Source organism: Sceloporus occidentalis, unplaced genomic scaffold (genome assembly GCF_023333645.1).
Source record: "Sceloporus occidentalis isolate IW3139 unplaced genomic scaffold, rSceOcc1.0.p SCAF_3, whole genome shotgun sequence".
In the NCBI taxonomy this organism is placed as follows: Eukaryota; Metazoa; Chordata; class Lepidosauria; order Squamata; family Phrynosomatidae; genus Sceloporus; species Sceloporus occidentalis.
This window is the reverse complement of record NW_028316983.1, coordinates 28,039,616-28,065,281: the sequence shown is the minus strand read 5'-3', so window position 1 is coordinate 28,065,281 and position 25,666 is coordinate 28,039,616. Positions and strand designations below refer to the sequence as shown.

Here is a 25,666-nt window from a genome sequence, read left to right as displayed (position 1 = left end):
GCCATTTTGCCATTAGGTCAAAGTGATATGTTTTGTTAACATTCCAGATTACATTCTGGGTGAATCGTTGGGTCTGCAAGACCCAAAGAAACTAGGTAGTGGAGAACATGGCAAAATCCTGCCCCAATTTTGGAGCCAAAAACATTACAGGGAAAGAAAATAGATTTTTTAAAAATTGTATGTGCCAATGGTGTGTGCAGGTTACGCCATGGAGAGCCAATGCTGTACTCTACCTTGGCAGTTGCCTACCTTTGGGTAGGCTGAGTGGATCCTGGAGGCCTGCCTGGGATTGAACTCATAACCCTGTGGCTATGAATGGCTGCAGTACTGGCATTTAACCACTGCACCACCAGGGCTCCATTGTGCCACCAGAGCTCCTTTTACAACAACAGTGAAAAAAATCACATGGACATACAAAACTTACTTGCAAATGTTCCAAAAATTCTTTTAAATTTGTGTTAAATCAGTGTAGTTATTCACAGTGGCATCACCATGCTTGGCAACACCCAATGTGTGTGTGTGGCAGCTGCTGAAGGCTGGTGGTGGCAGCTGTGGCCTGCACCCTCTCCCCGATGGTCACCCCTTCTGGCTTCATTGTTGGCCCAGTTCCCTCCCTGAGGAGAGAGCTGGGATTGCAGTGAAGCCCTCAGCTGCAGTGGCACGATGACCCAGGGTGTCACCCCACCTGTGGAGTGTCATTTGGTGCTGTCCTCACCATCCCCCGCACCCTTTTAGTGGCACCACTAGTTATGCACATTATTTATCAGAAAAATTTCCTTTGCTTCCCTTTGTTTCTATGATATATGCCTGGTATGTGTGGGGGAGCTACTGATGGGGGCAGTGGCAGCAGGGAGGGAACGAAATATATGCATGAATCTCTCCACTTTTGCTCAACTTTCATATTTTGCATTCTAGAAGCAAACCAGAGACCTCTGCCACCCTCCCAAAAGATGGTTCTCGCAGAACATCCCTCAGGGAGAAAAAGCAGCACCTCACCTCCAAGAAACTAGGTAAGAGAAAGGGGGAGGGAGAATCAACCAAAACCAAAGATGCTCCTTTTCATACCTCAGCAAGCAGTGCATACCTGATAAAAATTCAAAGAGGGAAGCTCAGCCAGCACAATCACACTCATACATTTTATTTGGTATAAGTTTCCCTGCACTCTAGCCCACTTGCAACTGATGAATAAAGATTGGAGTGCACAAAAACTTGTGCCATGTCACCATGCAAAAGGGGCATGCATGTGCACATGAGTGGGTCTTGATCCCTTGTAAATATGCCTCTGGCTAAAATCCCAAATCCAATAGGCAATAATACCCCATATAAATCAATGGGTCTCTACTGTGGAAAAAACATGGCACAGCATTGGATTTGGAGTTAATCCTGATGAGTAGGTCTTTAATCCTCCCATTTCGAAGTTTTGCAGGCAGAGCCAGAATGAGTTTTGCATTTTGCTCCCATACTCCTACTCTCGCACAGTTCACATCCCCCCCCCAATAAATCCACCCCTGTCCTGTTCTGTCCACTTCCACCTCCTCCATCCCATCTTCTTCCCCTTGGAATGATTTCAGAAGAGGCAAAGATCCAGTATGCCACAGGGATGTCTATGAAGGAAAGCAGGGATAAAACAGGAAGAAGGGAGGGAAGTAAATGAGCAAAGGGGTTATGTGGCAAAGTACTAGGATGATGGTTTCATCATATGGATGGCTGTGTGTGCACATGTCCCCTACAGCCAAAAGAAGACAACCAGAAAATGTGGGTGAAAATGGGCCTGGGAGAATGACGGGAGGCAGAACTTTGCTAATGAGCCCAGAATGTCACCAACATGGGAGGGGAACAAAGCCATTTGAATCTGTGATACAGCGAAGCACATACCACAAAGAAGTGAGTCAAGTCAGGACAAATTTACATTGACCTCTTTTATAGAGTTTAAGAAAACCTTCTGCAGACACAGTGAGCAGGGTTACCCATTACTTCAGATGTGTGTGTGCATTATGTGAATAGAGAATATAAATGTATGTTTTCAGTCACAGATGAAGTGACATTCACCCCATCTGGATTCGTGCGCTCCTGCATTCTCTTGGATAGCTCTGTGATTTTGGCAAACTGAATGTGGTCAAATGACTGGACAATCACAGGCTTCTTTGAAAATTCTGCTATCTTTCTCCAGTTCAGAAAAAAGGCCTTGTAAAATGTAATAGTGACAAAATATTTTAGAGATCAGAATAACAATGACAACAATACTTGACAAAGAATCCAACTGAATATGAACATTCTACTGGATTTTGATTACATGTCATTTGGCACTCAGACATCTGAGATTATAAGAAAGAAAGAAAGAAAGAAAGAAAGAAAGAAAGAAAGAAAGAAAGGAGGTCAATTGTTCAAAATAGCACCAATAAGTTGCTAATTCTTTTGCCAGCAGGAAAGCTATTTTTGGAAACATAAATACACAAAGAAATTGAAAAATCATTAAAATAATCTCCTGAAGCGATGTTACTGCTCCTGGAAGCGGAAATTACAGTTAATGAAAAGGTATATTAAGAAAATGCAGAAAGGGTTCCTCTTCGTGATATTACTTTAGTACTTCAAGCGTGATGGTAATACTGATATTTCTTGTCATTCTGTATTCCTGTTTAACCAGCCACAAAGGTAACAATTGGGAAGGGTCACAGCTAAGTACTGGAGTTCATTCTTTGCATGTAACAATTCCAATTGCTGCCATCTCAAAGAAGGGCTGATACTTTGGGCAGCTGTTGCCAGCCAATGTAAAATAGGCAACACTGACTGCATCTACACTGCAGAATTAATTTAGTTTGACACTGTTTTAACCTCCATGGATCAATGCTATGGAATTATGGGACTTTTAGTTTTATGAGATATTTAGCCTTCTCTGTTAGAGCATTCTGGTACCACAACAAACTACAAATTCCAGGACTCCACAGCATGGAGTTATAACAGTTAAAGCAGTATCAAACTGTGTTATTTCTGCAGTGTGGAAACAGCCACTGTGTATATTGAAAACATTTGTATGCTACCTCACAATATAACATTCTCTGGGTAGGTTACAAAATAAAAAACAAGACCACAAAATTGCAAGTAGTATAAATCTAACAACAAGCAAAACTCATAGCAACCCTAAAATTTAAATACAGGTTTACAATTGAGAGGCCCAGGCTACATGAATTATTTAACAGATCTGGGTGTATAGAAATGTCTTGACCTGCCACCAAAAAAGTGGACAAGGCTCATATGAAATCTCTTCTAATCCAGGATTGGAAAGTTATCTAGTTCTTCATTCCTCACAAAAACAGGGGAACCATATCTATCTTTTATATTTTAAAGGGGAACATATTTTAAAAAGTTATTTGCAAAAATGCATTTAACTTAACATTTATAACATATTTCAGAGGAATTCAGAATACATTTTAACACCCCTGTGCAAATTTAGGTTTATGGATTATAGGTTTAGATTTGGATATCTGGACAACAAGTGGGTGTCAATCTTGCTAGTTATACTCTTGGCCACTTTTTATGAGAACAGAAGGCAATAGTACATGATCAGTACACACTGCAGAATTAAAACAATTTTTTAATTAACAGAACCGCACAGCTTGAGTTCCTGAATTTCTTTTCATAACATTGCAACCAAATGTTAATTGAATTTCTGGATTACCGATAAGATTTAAGTTTCCCAAAATCAGCATACCACAACCATGGAAACAGTGATTTTGCAATAAAGAGAATTAATCACATGCATGCATCAGATCAGAGCATGTTTCTCTGTGTTAATTAAAGTACAGAACACCAGTCAATAGAATACGAGTCAAGCTACAATCCAATCTATTTCCCAGCTGGTAAGACATACTGGAGTGTTTACTGTCTCAGGAACTGCCTGCTGTTGCTAAATAAATTTTAAATTATACATCCCTCTAGAAGTAAAACGATAATGTACAGTCTAAAGGAACAGGTTTATGGATTGCAATTGATATTACCAGCAGTGGCTTTCAAATACAAAACTAATACTTTAATTAGAATGAAGCCATAAAGCATCTGCATTATTCTCACAGTTGTGGCCAAGGGGAGAAAAGCTGAAATAAATCAAAACGACCTACCCTAGAGTAGTCAAATCCATGCTTTTCCTTCACTCCATTTCTACAGAGTGTGTAGTTGTAAAAGCGAGAGTTCTTCAATAACCCAACCCATTCTTTCCAGCCAGGAGGCACATAGGAACCATTATATTCATTCAGGTATTTTCCAAAGAAAGCTGGAGGGAAAGTGGCAGAAAAGAGATTGTGAGGAGTCAGTGATAATAAATTTTCTGCTAGATAGTCATGGTATGGAAGTCCTTCATTTTCACTTTTTGCACAAAATGCCCATATTCCCCCTCTCCACAGATGTTTTATATAACCATCATACACAAAAGGTGATTTAATATTTACATAGTGTTCAAAGTACCTTAAGCATAATACAAAATATATAATTAGTACAGATCCTGTTCATCAAATTCATAACATAGGTTGTAAACATTCAGTGATTACCAGTGATATCAAAGGGTAACCTTCAAACAATAAGGAAGAGAACTCTACAACAAGGATACAGAACAAGTGGCTGTTATTTGTTTGTAACTCCCATCAACCTTAATCAGCAAAGCCAAAGGTCAAGGAAACTGGGAAATGCAATCCAACAAACAGCATTTGGTCAGTAATCTGAGAAGTCATATGTTCCACATCCTTGCTCCATGTAAGTAAATCAATATTTGGTCCCTTTCTGGTGATGATTGCAGTTTGTGCAATATTATTGCTTCCATTTCAAAACTGTAAACTTCCATTTTAGAAGCCAATAAGCAACTCTTCCTAAGAAACAGTCATGCAAATTGCATTAATTTCACTGTGACACCATTTTTCTCACCATGCCCTCTGAGAATGTGAGTTACATGCTCTATCTAAGCAGAAACAGGTTTTGTTATTTGGCAGGGATGTCTTTACTTGTCTTTCACCTTTGATGTTGCCTAGCTCTGACTGGCTTAGGGCACTGGAGCCATGCTAGTATGTATTTTTACAAAATTCAATATTTATGCTTAAAAAGAGGTGGGACAAAAGTCGCTCCTCTTTTTTGTACATCTACATTTTAGATTCTGCATAGTAAAGTGCTTTTAAATTTCTTGAGTATAAATCCAATTGTTAATCCTAAATACAGCAGACCACTGAATTAATGAGAGCTTGGTTTGTCAACACTTATGTAAAATCCATTAATTCAGTGGGCCTACCCTAGTTCAGATTAACAACTGGATTTAATTTTTTGTGTTTGCACAGGGTCACAAGCCTTTGGGTGACTGTAGCAGCTATCAGTTCTGATAGCTGCTACAGCAACCTTCAAGCATCTCCTTGCAGTCATCTCGCAGTATTGCTGCAGCTGTACATGTTCACTATCTGGCAGAATTCAATTTCTTCCAGTGGTAAACAGAATAAGAAAATCAGAGACTAAACAAAGAAGAAGAATTAATCTAATAGACACATACACTGAAAATTCACACATGGTTTTAAGTCACTTTGCAAAGGTGGACACAGATATTTTATTATCTATGCAACAACTGACTTCCATGTTCATGCAACATCAGGAATGTGCTAACAAATCCGAAGCCCTGCACAGGCCAAATAAATTGGCTTCTCCTGTCCTCTCAGCAGGGAGACTGGATAACACAGGGCTGAATCCTAGAGTCTAGCATGAATAGGCTGGACGATGTCCGGCCCATTCAGCACAAAACCCAGGGTATACCTCTCTTACCACTGATTTTAAACAGTTCCCAGTTGCTTCAGGTCTTCCCAGAAGATCTGGAGACTGCCATTCTGATGCCAGGCAGCCAGGGACTGCTTTGCTTTGAGGTACCTCAGGTAACAAGCTGCCTAGCCAAGTGATTGAGACTGAGCACCCTGTTCTGACCTTACAAGAGCCACCCCTCCCTCCTTCCAACTGTCATCTTCTGGCCTTAGAGGGGGTGAAAGGACAGGCCCAATGCCATCGGGCCTGAAGAGGAAGAGCCCTCCCCTCCCTTCTTCCAACTGTCATCTTCTGGCCTTAGAGGGAGTGAAAGGACAGGCCCAACGCCATCGGGCCTGAAGAGGAAGAGCCCTCCCCTCCCTCCTTCCAACTGTCATGTTCTGGCCTTAGAGGGAGCGAAAGGACAGGCCCAACACCATTGGGCCTGAAGAGGAAGAGCCCTCCCCTCCCTCCTTCCAATTGTCATCTTCTGGCCTGGGAAGGAATGAAAGGACAGGCCATCGGGCCCAGCCTCGATTAAGAAAAAGAGCCTTCCCTCCAGTCCATCTGCCTTGGTCCAGGCCTCAGAGGGAGAGAAGAACTGCTGGACCTGATCCCTTCCCTCCCTCACCATTCCCTTCTCCTTTTGTGTCGTGTCTTTTTAGATTGTAAGCCTGAGGGCAGGGAACCATCTATTATCCCCTCTGTTGTAAGCCGCCCGGGTTCCCAGTGATTGGGCGGCATATAAATAAATCCTATTATTATTATTATTATTATTATTATTATTACTACAAGTGAGCAAGGCTCTGGGGCCTGGGCTGCCCCCAGTATAATCTGACCAGTGCAGACAGGACCCTAGAGAGGGGGAATGTGGACATCACTCTGATGACTAAAATCACACCGTCTGTGCTCTACATTAGATCAGTTGTCTCACTTAGACCAAAATAAGAGAACTGAACGAAGTAAAAATCCAAACTATTACAAAATCATTTTACACACACAGAGTCAACAAAGGATCGGAATAAAAACACTTCTTCAGATTACTTTGCTTTCTCAGTTACTTCCAATATTTAGAAAGATAAATACAATCCAAAATACTGTGTGGGTAACTGAACAGCAGAATAGATTTCTTGTCCAGGCCTTAAGAGTCTAGGCTAGGGATAATGGAATGAAATATTGATTCTTGGCCACAGTGACATAGACAGCCATCCAATGGTTTTTTTTTGCCTCGTCATTATATTACACTGAAGTAGAACTTAGTTCTTGCGACTGTTATTAACCCTTTCTCATGTCAAAAACTATGCCCAGTACTTCCAATCAGTACCCCCAAAGTGTGCAGATGCAAACTCATAGCACAGGTGAGCATAGCTTCTCCTTCTGGCAAAATAAATAGAATCTCAGCAAGTGGTTTAGCCAAAGTCCACAGGATTTTCTTATTCTTTTTTTTTAAAAAAAATATCATGCCAATGTGTGTGTGGGGTGCTTTTCATTTTTTTTTCATTTTCAAAAAACAAATAAATGTGTCCCTAGTGACATTCAATACCTTCTTCAACCTTTTTGCTCTGTTTAAAAGATTAATCATGTGAATATCAGCACTGCACAGAAGTCCACTGATGTAGTTGCTTATCTGGTGTTGACAAGCCCCTCCCCCCATCCATTTCTAGAACCTAGGGAAGGACTTCTGAACATCATGCTAGAACATGGAGAGGTCTCAATGCTTTCTAAGCCTCTCCAAAGTTCAACATGACAAGGACAAGGCCTATGTGCACAATCAGTTTGATGCTATGGGAGTTCATTAGGGACAGTGTATCTGGGTTGTACTTAGTGCGAGAAGAATGCCTCCAAAATAGGTTAGCTTCTATCCAGAAGAAGAGGAGTAGGAGTAGGAGGTGGCGGTAGCAGTGGTTGTTGTCATAGTGGTGGCAGCAGTAGTGGAAGAGGAGGAAGAAATAAAAGAGGGCAAGAGGTGACACAGATGTACCTAAAATCTATTTACTGTATATACTCATGTATAAGTCTAGAAATTTTAGTAAAAAATTGACCCAAAACACCTGAGTCAACTTATCCATGGATCAATGTAAGTACTGCACTTTAACTTTTATTAAAAAATAGGAACCATCCCCTGGTGAAAGGCAAGAATGTAATCTCTCCTGAAAGCACTGAAACTCCTCTACTCTCTTATCCATCCAACCTTTAGTGTGAGCAGAAACAGTTATGCCTGCTGGAATTTTATAAATACTTTGGCATTGTTTTCTTTTGCTTCATCCTGTAGATCCTTTGTTACATGCACCTATGTCTTACCCTCGACTTATCCATGGGTCATATCAAAATCCATAATCGACTTATACATGAGGTCGACTTATAGTCGAGTATATATAGTACGTTAATTCATGAGTACAGCACAAATTGAGAGCCAGCATGGTGTAGTGGTTTGAACATAGGACTAGGACTCTGGAAATCGGGGTTCAGGTACCCACTCAGCCATGGAAACCCAGTAGGTGACCTTTAATGAGTCATGCCCTCTCAACCCCTGAAAACTCCTTAGGGTTGCCATAAGTCAGAAACTACAAACAGCACAAATTAGGAGATAGTTAATACAACTGAAGAAAAAGGTAGTACAGATCACTGTGGCAAGGAACACTGTGACCAAGTAATTTGTGTACCTCCACAGTCTGCTGTTGATGGGCAGCTTCAAGACTTCTTCCTTCTTACAGTTCTTTAAACAGGACTTGGAACTGGACAACTCTTTCATATCAAGGACACTTTCAAGTAGAGTAGAGTCTTTAATGCACTGCGGTTGCATCTGCACTGCAGAAATAATTCCATCTGACACAGCTCTAACGGCTATGGTTAAATATTATGGAATTCTGGGATTTGTAGTTTTGTGAGATATTTAACTTTCTTTGTCAGCAAGCTCTGGTGCTACAACAAACTATAAATCCCAGGATTAAACAGAAGGGTGCCATGGCAGTTACACACTGTGAAACTGCTTCTTTTGCAGTGCAAATGCAGATGCAGCCTAAGACAAATGGTTATGTTATTGTATAGTTCAATGTGATGACATGGGGCAACACAACCACATACCTTCCACAGTAGAAATTTTGCCTGTCTACCAAGACCAACCTAAAATCTGTAGCTCTCTGGTTGTGGAAATTCATTCCACAGAGTTTACATCTCCTCACACTATTTTGAACGTTTCTTTCCTTTTGCGATATTTCATATTAATGACTGATGTTTATTACCTCGCTCTAGCGTACCAGCAGGATAAATTCTTGTATGTGTGTGTGTGTACTCCGATATGTAAATATAACCAAGTCTATGGTGTGCAATAAAAAATGCAGAATATGTTTTAGTGAACATATCTTTATGTAAAGGGATTTTTTGTCCACCCAGAGTTTGCAAAATTTACAGTGCCCCTCTTAAACATTAGGATTATTTTTTAAATCACTTTGACCATAAAAAATGGGAAAAAGTGAAATGACAAGACTGCTTGGAAAGGCACCAGCTTATGATATGTAAAAAAAAAAAAACCCTCTAAAAACAGAATCTATTTTGTTCCATTTAGCAGTAAACTTGGAAGAAGCACTAAGAAAAACACTGGCTCATAAATAAATGGACAAAGAAACAGTATAGCTGTAATGAACCTAATTAAGGGGAACTTCCCACCCATTAAGTCTGACTGGTTCTAACCACAAACATTCAGCTCTCCCAGAAGCTGTTTTCAGACAGAAGGAACTGTAAGATTCTAAAGGGTCATTTCAAAGTAGCTTCAAAGTAGAGAAACCTTGGCAAGAAAAACAGAAAATCCATGCTTCTAGAAGTTTTTCTTGATACGTCCCTCTGAGGAATGTTGTAACTGGGGTATGAAAACCTAATGCTCTTCCTAGTTTTCTCAAGTTTGTCTTTCTTTCTGTAAACTGAAGTTATTGGCTGATTATGGGAACCATGAGATGATCATTCATAAAGTGTTTCATTCCAGTTTCAGTACACAAAAGTCAGAAAGGAGTTTTCACATAAAGGCAACAGGGAAAATCAATCCTGAAGGACAGAGCAGAATGCAAAAAGAAATTGGCCAGGATCTATTAATCAAAGGAAGTAGTTCCTGGTGAGAAATGAAGAAGTCTAGAGCAGCCAATGGGCAAACAGGGAAGACAGAGCCAAGTGCATAGTCTGAATTGCTTGGGTTAGTTTCCAGAACCCACGGTCCTTAGACTGGAAACAGCAGTAGACGAAGTTCACTGAGAAAAGTTTGTGTGCTTAAACAGAGGTTTGACCTTCAAGTCTGGCCTGGAAACCATGCCTTATGAGGAAAGACTTAGGGAGCTGGGTATGTTTGGCATGGAAAAGAGATGGTTAAGAGGTGATATGATAGCCCTGTTTAATTACGAGTCATTCAACAAGTACTTAGCCTCACCGCCCGATGGCGCTGCTGTTACAAAAGAGTTTTACCATTGTGCAGTACATTCTTTTAGAAGCCTACTGTCAAAGTTTCAGTCAATTCCCTTCATTTGTTTTGTTTTGATAGCCTTTGGAAGTGAGCGTGTTGGTTGGTTTTACAAAAATGGAAAAAGAGCAGTATCATTCGGTGATTCGATTCTTGTTTTTGGAAGGGAAAACGCGCAGCGAAATCAAAGAGCGCTTGGATGCTGTGTACGGTGACTCTTCTCCTTCAATGGCGACCGTCAAGAATTGGTTCAACGAGTTTGTTCGTGGCCGCACGTCGGCTTTTGATGAGCCATGCCCAGGTGCCTGTTCTATTGGCCGGAAATGTGATGGCCACCATTTTCTGGGATTCACAAGGTGTGATCCTCATCGATTACCTCGAGAAGGGTAAAACAGTCACGGGGCTCTACTATGCCGACTTATTGGGCCGTTTCAACGCCGAATTGAAGAAAAACCGGCCCCGTTTGGCGAAGAAAAAAGTGCTGTTCCACCACGACAACGCGCCCATTCACACCTCCACGGTCGCCATGGCCAAATTGGTCAAATTGGGCTACGAATTGCTGCCCCATCCACCATATTCTCCCAATTTGGCCCCCTGTGACTTCTTTTTGTTTCCAAACCTGAAAAAGTCACTCGCCGGGAAAAGATTTGGGTCGAATGAGGAGGTCATCGCCGCCACGGAGGCCTATTTTGCAGACCTCGGGAAAATGTATTTTTCAGACAGGTTGAAAAAGTTGGAGCATTGCTGGGCCAAGTGTATCGAGTTAAAAGGAGACTATGTTGAAAAATAAATTGCCACTTTTCCAAAATTTTTGTTTTTCTTTTGTAGGCTAAGTATTTATTGAATGACCCTCGTATTTGAAGGGGTGTCACATTGTGGATAGAGCAAGCTTGTTTTCTGCTGCTCCAGAGACTAGAACACAGAACAATGGGTGCAAGCTACAAGAAAAGAGATTTCACCTTAACATTAGGAGGAACCTCCTGACATTAAGAGCTGTTCGACAGTGGAACACACTTCCTTGGAGTGTAGTGTAGTCTCCTTCTTTGGAGGTCTTTAAGCAGAGGCTGGATGGCCATCTGTGGGGGATGCTTTGATTGTGATTTCCTGCATGGCAGGGAGGTTGAACTGGATGGCCCTTGTGGTCTCTTCCAACTCTATGATTCCTTACATTTTAATAATAATAATATTAATTTGTATCCCGCCTCTCCCTGTATTGGATCGCTGTAATCACTTGCCATGTGGCTACATTTTTGTATAAAGAGACTGAACAAGCTTGTCATGTTGACACAATCAGGGAGATGGATAAGGGAGGGAACAAGGAAAGAGGTACATTTACTGACATTCATTTAACATTACTAACCCATATATTTTAAATTTCAAATTTTTAATTTTCACTTTTTTAAAAAAGGAAGGGGGGGGATGAAAATTGGCAACAGAAATAATTGCATCCCATGTTTTTAGTAACAGCGATAATACAATGTGAAGTTGAAGGATTTCACCATCAGAATCCATAGTTATTTGTGCAGTTTTTTGGGCTGTGTGGCTGTGATCTGGAGGAGTTTATATCTGACGTTTCGCCAGCATCTGTGGTTGCCATCTTCAGAGAATGCTGGTATGGGAGTGACTGGGGGATACACACACACACACTGTGTGATCCTTGGTTCAGAGGAAGTGATTTACATGTGCTGGTCTGCTGTTGATTGGGAAGGCCTCAGTGTGTCTATTTAATTAGTGATCCATTCTCTGCTGGGAAACCCCCTTCACCCTGGGTGGTTTTCATTTGCACTTGCTGGGTCTTGGTTTTGGTGTTTTTCAGGACTGGTAGCCAAACTTTGTTTACTTTAAGGGTTTCTCCTTTCTTGTTGAAGTTGTTGAGGTGTTTGTGGATTTCAGTGGCTTCCATGTGCATTCTGGCCTGATAGCTGTTAGCATGGTCCAGAATGTCAGTGCTTTCAAATAGTATTTTATGCCCAGGATGGTTTATAATATGTTCTGCTACTGCTGATTTTTCTGGCTGACCCAGTCTACAGTGTCTCTTGTGTTCCTAGATTCATGTTTGGATGCTGCATTGGGTTGTCCCTATGTAGACTTGTCCACAGCTCTACTGTATGCAGTAAACTGCTGCAGTGATAATGCACTTTTGAGGAGGCTTTACACCAGCTATACAACACACTACTTTTAAAATATGATTTTCCGAACTGTAGGAAGAGCTTAAAAAATACACAACTGGTGGAAAGATCCATTCCCTTCCCAGCTACTGGGAAGATTTCAGCTAACCTCAGAGAGAAACTGAAATACCAAGAGGGTTGGCACATAATATGGTTAACATCCTTGCTAACCAAAAGATACTGATATTTCAACCTGCAAGTCCTGTCTCCATTGATGTCTGATGTTTCTGAGGAAATGTAGACTTCCTCTCAAGGTCTGAACACCTACTTGTTCAAATGAACTTTTAATACTCTGCTGCACTTAAAAGATTTTCTGCTTTTAAAAAGGTTTTTTTTTACTCTGAAGTCACCATTTTATAATTCTACACGAGGTCTTACAAGTTATGTTTGTATTTTGTAAACCACAGAAAAATGGAATATAAATATCTGTTGCCTACTTGTGTGAGTTTCACATGTGTTCATCTATAACACCATTATTTCTTCATTCTCCATTCATCAGAAATTTTAAAAACTACATAAAATTTTCACTCTAGTGTACTGAATATTTAAATGTATTTTTGTATGCATTTTCCCATAAAATACAATTTTAATATACACATCCAATGATTTTTTATGTTTTAACATTAAATATATTTCATATTCATCTGGGTATTGCTTTTTTGAGCCAAGAACAGAATTGTAATATTCAGTGAAAGTGCAAAAACTCCTCCTCCTTACAGATCACTGACTCCGCAACTGTGTTTTGTAAACAACATACAAAGTCTGGCAAAGGGATCATATTATTACATGTAAAGTACAATTATTTATTAATAATTTTATGCAATTTCCCTCCATAATGTCATGGTAAATGGTTCCCCTTCCCATTTTTATTTTTACAGTAACCTAGTAAGGAAGGATAGGCTAAGAGGAAATCGCTATGAAGTGAGCCTTATGACCAGGTGGGAATTTCAACATGGGAAGACTACAACATGCAGGGTGGCTCTTTTATTAGAATGTAAAACAGCAGTTCTGAATGCTAATGACAGAAAATGAGCAAAACTGAAAATGCAGCAAATGCCACACGTACCATAATTGGAGTATACTCTTTGGCTTTTATGAATTGCTCATACTTGCTTACAGGAATGTATATTACCCTTTTGAAAAGACATTCACTCAATAATCTGATATGGCTTTTCATTTTTGTAAGCAATGTGGATTCCCGAAGATCAAAATCAAACAGTCTGTAGAAAGCCTTTTGACAAATGTGCAAATACTCTGCTTATGTCTCTGCTGTTTTGAAGGTTTCATTATGTGAATCCCCTCCTTTCCATTTTTTAAGTAAATACCAAATGAAGGATCACTTCTGCTTGCCTGAAATGATAGATCAATATGAGAAAGCAATATTCTTTAAATGCAGGTGCTGGCATTCTATCAGAACAATATGTTAAGAGCTGTGTGTGTGTGGCTTTTAGATAATTTAAAAATACACTAAACAGAGATATATGGGGGGGGGGGTTTAAAAGGAGGCAGAAAAATAAGACAGACATATAATGGTTTGTGATATCGCACAAGGGAGCATTAAATGTTTGTGCTGATTTTTTGGCTATGGATACATTCAGTTTGGAATGTGAAGGGGCGGGAGGGAAAGTCCAAATAATCTCATTGTGACTATCTGTTATTTCTATTGTGCAGTCAATGCCCCTGTATTTTACAGGACAAAAGACCGAGGCTTCTGCTTTGAGGACTTTACAGATTATGCTTTCACAGAGTGAAGTGAGGTAGGAGGAAGCAACAGCACAGGCGTACATGTGAACAAGCACAGTTTCACATGGAATAGTCCCATAGCATGCTCTGAAAGGCACACCACAAGATCTGCAGTGTATAAATTAAGTAGCTCTGGATCAGTTCAGTACCCACCCAGATGAGAAAAAAGATACAAATGTAATTATAGTAACCCCAAATAATCTTGTTCAGACATCATTCTGTAAATGGATAGGGTGTGGGCCTAAAACCAGAGTTTGACTCACTGGACCCCATTAATTTCATATGATACTCTTAGGCAAGGAATACTCAGATGTAGTTTTGCCAGTTCCTTCCTTAAAAAGGTCACCACCGTTCAGGTTAATCAAATTCACAGGACTACAGGAGCAATCAATTAATCCAAGCAATGAAATAATTGTCCTCGAAATAAGAATTCTTCCCTGCACTGATAATTTTTCCTTCCCTCCCCAAATTTCTAGCACTGCATCGAGTGGCACACTGAAAATTGTTCACACCTAGAACATTTCTATTTTTTGTCTTTACATTTCCTTGGGAACTGTTCTTTCAATGCCTAAAGCTGTATTTCTAAATGCACAACTAATGATATAAGTTAATGCAATGCTAGAAATTTGGGGATAGAAATAAAAATTGTTGGAGGCCAGAATTCTTATTTGGGAGGATGATGTTGTCATTTTGCACACACACACAAGTAGATGTTCCCAGCTCATATTCTAATTTCCCTAACAGCAACACCTACTGATATAAAACAGAGTAAGGAAATCCACAGGATAATGGTATAAGCATTTGGCACACGTTGTACTGGATATTCCTGGGGAAATTCAGCATGGACTTAAATCTAATATTTAATATACAGGTTAATTCTACTAAGGGCATGCACAAAAGGCATTTCAGAAGAAGTGGTCTTTGGATAAATAGAAAGATGGTTCCACATAGGTGTTCTTTGAGGAAATTCAAGCATCAGAAGCAGCAAGGGAGGATACTCAAGTAGGTAAATGATCTCTGCTCATTTCTTTGGTGTCTGCTTCCCTTAAAACATTTGACAATTGAAAAATCCAGGAGTGCAGATGTCCTAAATACTTGCTGATTAAATTCAGCATAAAACTTCATAATCCCAATATCAAAATGACTTTACTATCTCATGTAAAAAATACACTCCCAGACTTTAATTCAGGGCGTTGCATCCATGACACATCTCTTCTGGCTGGCCTATCCAGTAAATTTTAAATCATGACTTTTTAATTTGTATATTAACTCTTATGAATGTATTTTAATGGTTTTGTATAGTATTGTAGTTTAACAGTGGATTTATGTGTTTTTAATTGTATTTTGTATTTTAACAAGCCGTACCCCTGCCTCAAGCCTTGAGCAGAAATGGGGGGAAAAAAAGAGACAACAACAATAAACAACAACAACATATTGAGGCATGTAAGGTAGAAACTGTGCAAAATCTATCAAAACTGATCATTTGTGGTATACAGAGATGCTAAGAACTCTTGTCCTGGATGCAAAAAGATGCCATGAGACATTGAGACAACCCACCAAAAATTATCAACTACCACAAGATTTTTCATATTTATGGCCTTTTTTTAAAAACTGTTTTTGTTCAAATAGATTTTTTTTTTTTTGTGTGTGAACCATTTCTTTTTGAGCACATGGAGGCTATTAAAACCTACTATTGATATTTTCCAGTGGGACAAGCTTGGCTAGTTCCATTCAACAGTTTTGTATAGGTCAAACAATTTATCGTAACACACTAGACAAAAGTCCAGGCTTTATTAAGCACTTTACTGTTAGAGATAAGGCAAGATGATATATTATTTCCCTATTCTTGGTGGTGGTTTCTCATTACACAGCATTATTGATTTCCTTTTATCTGAGTTTCTGGAAATTTGTTTTATTAGCATGTCATAGAGGGGTTCATCAATTTATTCCTATGCATTTTAATTTTTAATTACATTTTTAGTCCATTCTTTTGGCCAAAAATGTACTGAGCAGTGCCCACAAAATCTAAAGTAAAACAGTAAAAAAAAAAAAGGGGGGGGGGGGAGAAATAACAAATAAGAAAACAGTCAAAGCAATACAGTGCAATACAGTGAATGAATTTTTATCTATGTCTGAACAAAGATATGCAGATGAAACCATACCACTAGCAGAAAGCATCATAGACTTGGAACAATTACTAAGGAAGGTAAAAGAACAAAGTGCAAAGGCAGGCTTACTTTGGAACATAAAGAAAACAAAAATAACGGCCACAGCGGATCTACATAAATTCAACCTAGATAATGAAAAAATCAAAATAGTTAAAAGATTTCCTATTCCTTGGATCAACCATGTATGGATGTGAGAGCTGAACAGTGAAGATAGTAGGCAGAAGGAAGGCAGAGTGCTGAGGATCATGGACAGCCAAAATGACAAACAAATAGATCCTAGAAGAGATCAAGCCTGAACTCTCCCTGGAAGCCAAGACAACAAACAACAACCGATCAACTTTTCTGAAAGCCAAACATATGTGGGACAATTGTTCAATATGGAGTGAGCACATCCCACAATTTAGGAGTGGCACCGGAAAAAGTTATTTCCTGGTAAATTTGTCTTTATGGGGAATAATAACTTCAGAAGGGCCTCTCTCATGGGTCTTAACATGCATTTTCCCTCATAAAAAGACTATTAGCAGGTTCTGTTAATTATTGTAAAACACTGGAAGAAATGAATAAATAATGATTGAAAAGAATAAAGAGTATGCCCAGGAAATGTGTGAACAGTAGTTCAGAGACAGTGAAGGATAACACCAAGGGGGAAAAATACAAAACTGCTGCCCTGGCTGCATAAAAAAAAGAGGAACTATTCTACAGTGTCATCAGGCAGGAAAGGACGCTCCCTTGCCTGCCTGCCTTTCTGCCCTCTTCATCCCTCCCAAGGTGCCTGACGCCTCCCCAGCTGCCCCCTCTGTCTGCTGTGCCATTGGCAGGTTTGAGGTGCTTCTGCCACCCCCAGGCAGCCACTTCCCCCAGCACATCCATCTGCGCACTACAATTCAAAAAGGATATTAACAAGCTGGAGCGTGTCCAGAGAAGGACAACCAAAACTGTGAAAATTCTGGAAACCATGTGCTACGAAGAGAGGCTTTGGGATGTTTAGTCTGGAGAAGGTTAAGAGGTGATATGATAGCCCTGTTTAAGTATTTGAAGGGATGCCATATTGAAGATGGAGCAACTTTATTTTCTGCAGCTCCAGAGAACAGGACCCAGAGCAATGGATTCAAACTGCAGGAAAAGAGATTCCACCTCAACATTAGGAAGAATTTCCTGACAGTAAGAGCTGTTTGATAGTAGGATATGCAGCCTCAGAGTCTCCTTCTTTGGAGGTTTTTAAGTAGAGGCTGGATGGCGATCTGTCAGGGATACTTTGTGTATTCATCATGACAGGAGGTTGGACTGGATGGTCCTTGAGGTCTCTTGCAACTCTATGATTCTGTGGTCCTCAGCTGCAACCAGTTCCAAATGCCTTGTGCTTTACCACTGCCATAGCCTTGGCCAAGGTTAAGAGAGCCTAAAGTAACAGAGAAGCAAAAATTGGAGGTGGCAGTGTCAGGGAGCTTCTTTGGTCTGGCAGATTCTTTCACCACCTCCTCCTCACATGCAAATGGCTTCCCAGCTCCACTGCCTCATGCTTCACCACTGCTTTGGGTTCTCTTGGCCAAGAGTCCAAGGCATCTGAGAAACACAAAAATGAAGTGACAATGGCATGTTGGTCCTTCTGCCTGGCAGCCAGACTGGAGGAGGGGCAGGGAGGGAATGTTGGCAAAAAGAGGAGGGGTCTGTGGTACCACCACCACCATCATCTCCTTTTTGCAGATGGTCAGCAGCTTTGTTAGACCTGAAAGGGCTGCCAGTGGCAGGAGCACTCTGTCCCCACCTGCAGTCACAGTGGGCCCGACTGGGTGTCAGCCCCTCTTGAAGTGTCATCCGCTGTGGTCTGCACCCCTTATTGACAAGCCTGCTATATGCACTGGATCCCACTTTCCCTTAGCACTCCCAGGAAAGGAGCCACATAGGTCAGCCTTCTTCACCACCTTTTAGCACAATTCTGATGCAGCACACATTATCATCATCATCATCATCATCATCATCATCATCATCATCATCAAGGATTTATATACTCACCTTTCTGCCACAATGGGATTCAAAACAGGTTACAATAATTTAAAAAGACAGAAGTAAATATCTTTATTAAGTGTTTTCCATTACAGCAATTTTCTGAAACTACTTAGTTATCACAGCCATTGTCATTCTAAGACTTTTGCTACAGAATAAAAACATCTTTTTCTTAACTCTTAATGTAGAACTCAGGCCTTCTTTTAACTCTGGTATAACGCATACAGCGTAGGCCTAAATACCCTAAAGGCAGGAGAGCCCATTTGATCTTAGAAACTAAGCAAGGTCAGCTCTAGTTAGTACTTGGAGGGGAGACTGGCAATGAATACCAGGTGTTGTAGGCTATATTTCAGAGGAAGGAACTGGTAAAACCACCTCTGAGGAGTCTTTGCCTAAGAAAATTCTATAAAATGCATGGCATTGCAGTAATTAAATAGGCAACTTGAAGATGCTCGCATGTGCGCACACACACACACACAGTGCCTACAGCATAAACTGAGAAGCCCCAGAAGAAACTGATCTGCTTTTAGTGGTTAAAACTCAGCACACCGAAATGTGACTCAGAGACCAGAGTCCCTATTCTTGGCTCTGACTTATTTTGCAATCTTAGATAATATGTTTCCGTTGTTTGCCCTTTTTCTGTTTGACTTTGAGCAATTTCCTTCCCTATACAAGCAGCTACTTATTTACAAAAAATTACAACATACTTATTACCATATTATCTATTCTTGCAGAGCACAGTAACAACTGTTGGTGAACTTAAAATATGTGTTTTGCTGAAGAATACTTTATAGGCGAAACAGCACCACTTTGTGTGGTGGCTTTTAACTGATTTTATTTTAAACCACATTGAGCATTTTTATGAATTCATGGCATATCAACTGGATATTAAAATGATTCTTTACACTGATTATATACATAGATGATGATGATGGAACAGACATAGTTATATTGCTCTCTGTTGATTCAAGATATGGCAAGCAATTCATGCAAATATACTATCGTGTACCCTACAAGCCTCAGATCCTTTCTGATCTTGGAAGTTAAGCAAGGTCATCTCTGGCTAGTACTTAGATGGGAGATGGACAACAAATACTAGGTGATGTAGGCTATATTTCAGAGGAAGGAACTGGCAAAAACACCTCTGAATAGTCATTGCCTAAAAAACCCTATGAAATTCATGAGGTCACCATAAATCGACAGCCAACACGAAGGCACACACATAATACATACATACACATGCACACACACACAAATCTGGTGCTGAACATTGCAAAAACTCTCTACTTGTTGCTATTATACCCTCTATCTACTGCACCTCTGATTTTTTTTTTTTGGGGGGGGGTCATCTTGTTTGCTAATCTCCTTCCTGGAATACTCATGAAAGTGGACTAAAGCCACCTGTTAGTTCCAAGGACAGTGAAGTCAACACTTAATATAACTTCCATTGATTCAGTGGGTCTTAGTCTAGTTGTGACTACCAATTAGATTTCAGCCCATGGTCCCAACATATTAGGGAGTAAAGACGGAATGCTATCACAATCCTGTATGGCCACACTTTGCTACAAAATGACATTAGTGATGGCAAATGAAGTAAACAGTAAAAAACAATGCTCCCTGCACCAGTTACCCAGCAATCTCGACCAATCACATTGTGCAGTAAAAACAATGACATCATATTGCTTTGCAGTTTGTCAAATTTGGCAGACAAATAAAGACAATGCAGAATAGAAACAATGGCGGGCTACAGACGGGCAGGAGAAGACGTCTTGGAGGTGTATTCTGCTGAATACGGAGCCTCCAGACCGCCCGCCCCGGGGACGTGCTTCAGGTGTCGGGGCTTCCACACGGGGGGCAGTGAAGACGCCTCACCTGGGTCCGTTTCGGACCCGTAGCTTCTATACCGCCGCCTCGGAGGACGCCGCAAAGAAAGGGGCAGCTTCCGCACGGGCAGCCCAAACCGCAGCTTTTTTTTTCCTTTGCCGGCTGGCGGATGCGCAGCTGCAGCGCTCAGCAGCGGCGGCAGAAAGCCTATGGGCACATTTAAAGCGCCCAAGCCCCTTTAAAACTTTTTCCCCCACCCTGCCCAAGAACAAAGGTGGCAGAGGAGAACGTGGTGCCCATCCTGGTATCATGCGTCATTCTGCACAACATCTGTGAGACCAAGGGCAGGGTCCTGGATGAGGGCATGCGATATAGGCGCCGTTTTGTGCTGCCCACCCTGGGAGCAATCACGGTGGATGAAGAGGATGCCAAGAAGGCAGCAGGGGAGGATGTGAGGAATGCCCTGGCAGATTTTTTTCTGACAAGGAGAATCTGAAGGATGGCTCCTGTGCCATCATCTGTGATGTCAGAGTGCAATGTTCTGTAATAGCATAAGCACATGAATAAATGTATCCCATTATCCACAGTTTGAGTCTGCCTATCATTCCTGATCTGTGCTGGGGGCATGTTTTGCCACGTGCCTGAGGGGGACACACACAACCACACACACACAAAAGGTCTCCTGGCACCTGTTTTCCTGGGTGAAAAAGATACATCAGCTCCAACTGCCAATTGCCCCTTTGACAATGTATCAATCCCCCTCAAATTCAAGGTTTCCTAATGGCCCATTTGAATGTATCAATAGGGCACCCAGAGGGCATCTATTGGGGGAGAGATTCAAACTGTTCCTCTGAAAGCTTTCATTGGCCTAGGACCACCTTGGCCTAACAGCCCTGAGCCACAGGTGCCCATATATACCCGTGCACAACTGTGCAAGACCCCAGGACGGTGATCAACATGGCAGAGCCACGCAGGAGGGTCCCGATCCGCATGGCCTACTGGACCGATGAGGAGGTCGGGATCCTCCTGGACTCCCTGATGCCGCAGGCAGCCGCTCGAAGGGTGATGGCCAGCACCAACAAGCCGAACCGGGGGTATTTTCTCCAGGCGTCCCGTGCCCTCGAAGAGCGAGGGTTTCGAAGAAAGATGCATCAGTGCAGAGTAAAGTTTAAAACTCTGAAGGCATCTTTCTTCGAAACCCTCGAAGACTTCGGGGAGCACCCCCCCGGTTGACAGGCGGCCACCATTCTTTGAGGTGGGAGCGGGGGCACCCAGAAACCCTGCCTGTGGGAGTGGGTGATGGGCTCCACAGGCTGACCCTAACCATCCTCTTTCTTTTCCCCCCACAGAAAACCGGACGGAGAGGAGGCTCTCTGCTATGGAGGCGGCGATCCAGAAGCTGGGGGAGAGAGTGGAGGCCATAGAGAGGAACCAGCTGGAGATCCTCTGCCGGCTGCCCGCCCCACCCCCGTCTCCCCCTCCCTGAAGCAGCTTCCCTCCCCTGCCCCCTCTGCCATCCCCCCTTCACCACCACCCCCTTCACCCTCCCCCTTCCCTTTGTAAATAGTTGTAAATAAGATTTTTATTGTTATTGTTAATAAAAATCTTTATTTTTTAAAAAAACTTGTGTGGTTCATTATGCGCAACTGCGGCAGTGTGGCTGTGAGTGTGAATGTGACAGCTTAGGCGCAACTGTGCAGTCTAAAGCTAGGCAGGAGTGCTGGGAGGTAGCAATGTCCAAACTCTGTCCTTACAGGCGTTTGGACTTCATCTCCCAGAATCCCAGACCACAGGGCAAGGTGGCTGGGGATTCTGGGAGATGAAGTCCAAACACCTGGAAGGACAGAGTTTGGACATTGCTGGTTTGGGGACCAGTGAGCCAGGCCTGGTGGGAGGAGAGAACAGGAAGGGTAGACTACAGTAGATAGGGCTGGGAGGGAACACATGCCCTGGGAGGCGAAATGATGTCTTTATGGGACATCATGGGACCTAGTGCCTTGTCAGTGCTCCCTGCCCCTTGATCCCAGGCCCCCTCTAGTTGCCCTTTGCCTTTGGGGGGCGGGGTGTGGGCGGTGGGACTGCCACAGAGTCACTGAAGAGGCTGGAGGATGGCCCAGCAAGAGGCTGCTGAGACAACTCCACCTCCATGGCAACTCCCTGCTCCTCAGCTGGAAGGATTGCTCTTGCTGGGGACTCCTGCTGCCCTACTTCTTCCTCCACGACCCTGGGGACAGCCCTGGCTCTTCCAGCTCTTCCTGGGGGCTCCTGCTGCTCAACCCCTTCGTCCACGACCCTGGGGACAGCAGCCCTGCCTCTTCCACCCTGCTCCCTACGTACCCTTCTGCGTCTCGGGCCACCCTGCCCTCCCCTCATGACCTCCAGCATTTGCCCCATCAGAACAGTCTGCGCTTCCAAGATGGTGTTGAGTCGCCTCTGCTCCTGGTCTGACCTGTCTATTGATCTCTCCTGGTTCTGAACGGCCCTCTCTTGAACTTCCACTGCCCTCACTTGCACTTCTAGGTTCCTCTCTTGAACTCCCAGTGTCCTCTCTTGAAATCCCAGTGCCCTTTCCATGAGCTCCCTGCGGGACTGTCTGCCCCTCCTCACGGGCGGCCAAAAACGGGGCTTTTTTTTCTTTTGCCGGCTGGCGGATGCGCAGCTGCGCAGCTGCAGCGCTAAGCAGCGGCGGCAGAAAGCCTATGGGCACATTTAAAGTGCCCAAGCCCCTTTAAAACTTTTTCCCCCGCTCTGCCCAACAACAAAGGTGGTCTCCTGCCAGCTGGTGATCAGCTGGTGTTGGCATCCTTGTCCGCTTGCACTTTGCCAGTGTCACCAGCATCATAGATGCCTCCTCTCCTTTTGTCCCCGCGCTCCTGCTGAATCTGCAATGCACAGCCACAGCTGTCGCCGCTGCCACCGCTGTCCCCCTGCCATCCCCCATCACCTCCCTTGTACATATGTAAATATTTACAGTTTTAGGGGTTTTTTATTGTTAGGTGAAAATGGCACAGGAATGTGTGTAGGGGTGCACTTTAAAGTCCAAACTTTCCAAGCAGCGCATGCGTACATGTTGCTCTAGGGTTAGGGTTAGGGTTAGGGTTAGGAGTCTTAAAATGCGCTGCAGCTGTGCTGCAGCTTCCACACCTGCATGGCAGCGGACGCTGCAATTAAAGCCTGACTGCAAACTGCGCATGTTCCAAGACCCCAACTCATTATGCGACGCAGCAGACACGGAGCTTTTAAATGGGCAACTTAAATTAGCGGCGTAGCAATTCTGGTGTACCGGTGCAGCAGCTCTCATGGCTTCTTCCACTTCTCGATATGTGTCAGCATTCAGGTAGGACTGCTCCCGTTTCTGCAAAATGTTTGGCTGGGACCATATAGCTATGAGGTCAGCCATCTCAGTATGAGACCAAGACGTCCCCCTGCCTTTTTTCGGGGTGCTGGTGGATGGCTGTGCCATCCTGCCTGGTGGCAAAGGGGAGCCGCCGCACAGCTGTGCCAGGAGCAGCCGAACTGTGCCCGTTCCCAGGTGAAAATGGCACAGGAATGTGTGTAGGGGGTCACTTTAAATTCCAAACTTTCCCTTATCACTTTCTGCAACCAAAACATCCGCCGGCAAAACTTACAACTTCCCGCGATTCCAGCAATGCATGCGCACAAGTGGCTCTAGGGTTAGGGTTACGAGACTTAAAATGCGCCGCAGCTGTGCCGCAGCTTCCACAGCTGCATGGCAGCGGACGCTGCAATTAAAGCTTGACTGCAAACCACGCATGTCCCGGACCCCGACCCATTATGTGACGCAGCTGACACGGAGCTTTTAAACGGGCAACTTATATTTGCGGCATAGCAATTCGGGCGTACCGGTGCAGCAGCTTACATACGGAGCTGCGCACGTACGCCGCAAATCAAAAAGAAGCGGAAAAAAGCAGCACCTTTTTAATGCCGCCTCTTCCCGCTTGGGGCGTGCGGGGGGCGTGTTCATGGCGGCATTCAGGTAAGGGCCGTCTGAAGGCTCTACCTTCATGACGTCATGAATACACCCCTTTTTGCCCGTCTGTATCCCGCCAATGTTTCTTTCATAACAGTCACTGAGAAAGACTACACTTTTTGAAACTTCTGAAAATTTTATCAAAACTACTGCTTTCTCATTAGTCCTGCTAAGTGCACTGCTAAGTGTATTTCCATTTCAATAGGCAAATCTATAGCTCAGGTCAGGGATGGGAAACTGTGGTGGACCGGGGGAGCGGGGTTCAATCCCCACCCCTACAAACAGGATACACTACTTTCAAAGTTTGCCATACCTCTTATTTGTATTCAAGATAGAAGCAAGAATAATGGCAAAACTTTTGAAGCAATGGTTTCTGTATGCAGAGGGAAAGGAATGGAAGAGCCTGCAACAATGAATAACAGTTCTACTAGTAAATGACTACAGTTTGCAAACGAAACTCCAAAATGCATCTCAGTGTTTCAGTATGCAAAGCACACTTGAAAAACTATTTGGAATATCATTTGGACTACCATTCCCATAATCTCCGGCCAGCTTGGCTGATATGCTGTCTAGAGATTTCCTACAGTTGTAGTCTAAAAAGTCAATTTATCCACCCTCTGCATAATGGGCAGCAAACTTAGAAGGTGGGATTTCAGTTCAGCCCCAACCAAAATAAATAGCAAGAACATGTTTCCTTTAAAATGTGCAGGAAATGAGGCATTACTAGTTCACCTCTATCTTGCCTAATCACATTTTTCACTTTAAGTGCTCTTTCCAGGAAGAAGATGCACCCAACTATGAAAAAATAACAACATGGAAAATTCTTTCTGTAAATGTTTATACAAGCAACCTTTAGCAAAGTCAGTTTTTTTGACACCAAGAAATCCACAGTGCAATAGGCCTTTGTTTTCTCTTCCATTCTTTTCGCCAAATGCTCTTGATCCAAAGAGCTTCATTGGCCACTCTTTTATGTAGCAATGATTCAGCATGCAAGTGGTCGATCTTCCACAGACTAATCCTTCATTTAACTTGACATGTTTACATACATTGCCTTCCTGCCCAACTTCCCACAGCATGTAATAAAAGCAAAGACAAGAAACTCCCTTTAAGGGTAGGGTTGGCTGGCACATTGGAACAACTCCTCACTGTCTGTATGAAGCAGATATGCAGATGCAACAACAAAGCCTTAATATTTGGTTACCTCTTACAACACCAGTATTTTCCAGACAGTAGTCAAATTCATACAGAAAGAGCCCTGGGGAAACTTTCCACAGCCTCCAAGGGTTCAAAAACAGAGAGACAAAGAGAGTGTTCAGCCAGCTTCTCCTGTATTTAAGCAATTAGATGACAGTTGACAACAAAGCCCATTCCAAGATCTGTCTTACCAGATTATGTTCAATACACAGCAGCTGCAAACTTTGTTTTCTATGACTGCAACAGTCACACACACACACTTTCTGTGTCTCTCCATCAGTCAGTCAATCAGTCCCCTCCCCATACACACAATCAGAAAATGAAATGCAGTTGACACATTATGATAATGTACTCCTACATATTTCAAACC

At 42.6% G+C, this 25,666-nt stretch overlaps 1 protein-coding gene across 3 annotated transcripts in view; it reads right to left on the bottom strand.

Annotated features, from left to right (window-relative positions):
- Positions 1 to 25,666, bottom strand: part of SULF2 (sulfatase 2) — a 162,403-nt gene that overhangs the window by 83,051 nt on the left and 53,686 nt on the right. For all 3 annotated transcript variants that reach the window (XM_089513881.1, XM_089513882.1, XM_089513883.1), the window contains exon 4: positions 4,116 to 4,267. In XM_089513881.1, coding sequence (XP_089370007.1) covers positions 4,116 to 4,267 — 152 coding nt within the window. The remainder of the gene's footprint in view (positions 1 to 4,115; positions 4,268 to 25,666) is intronic.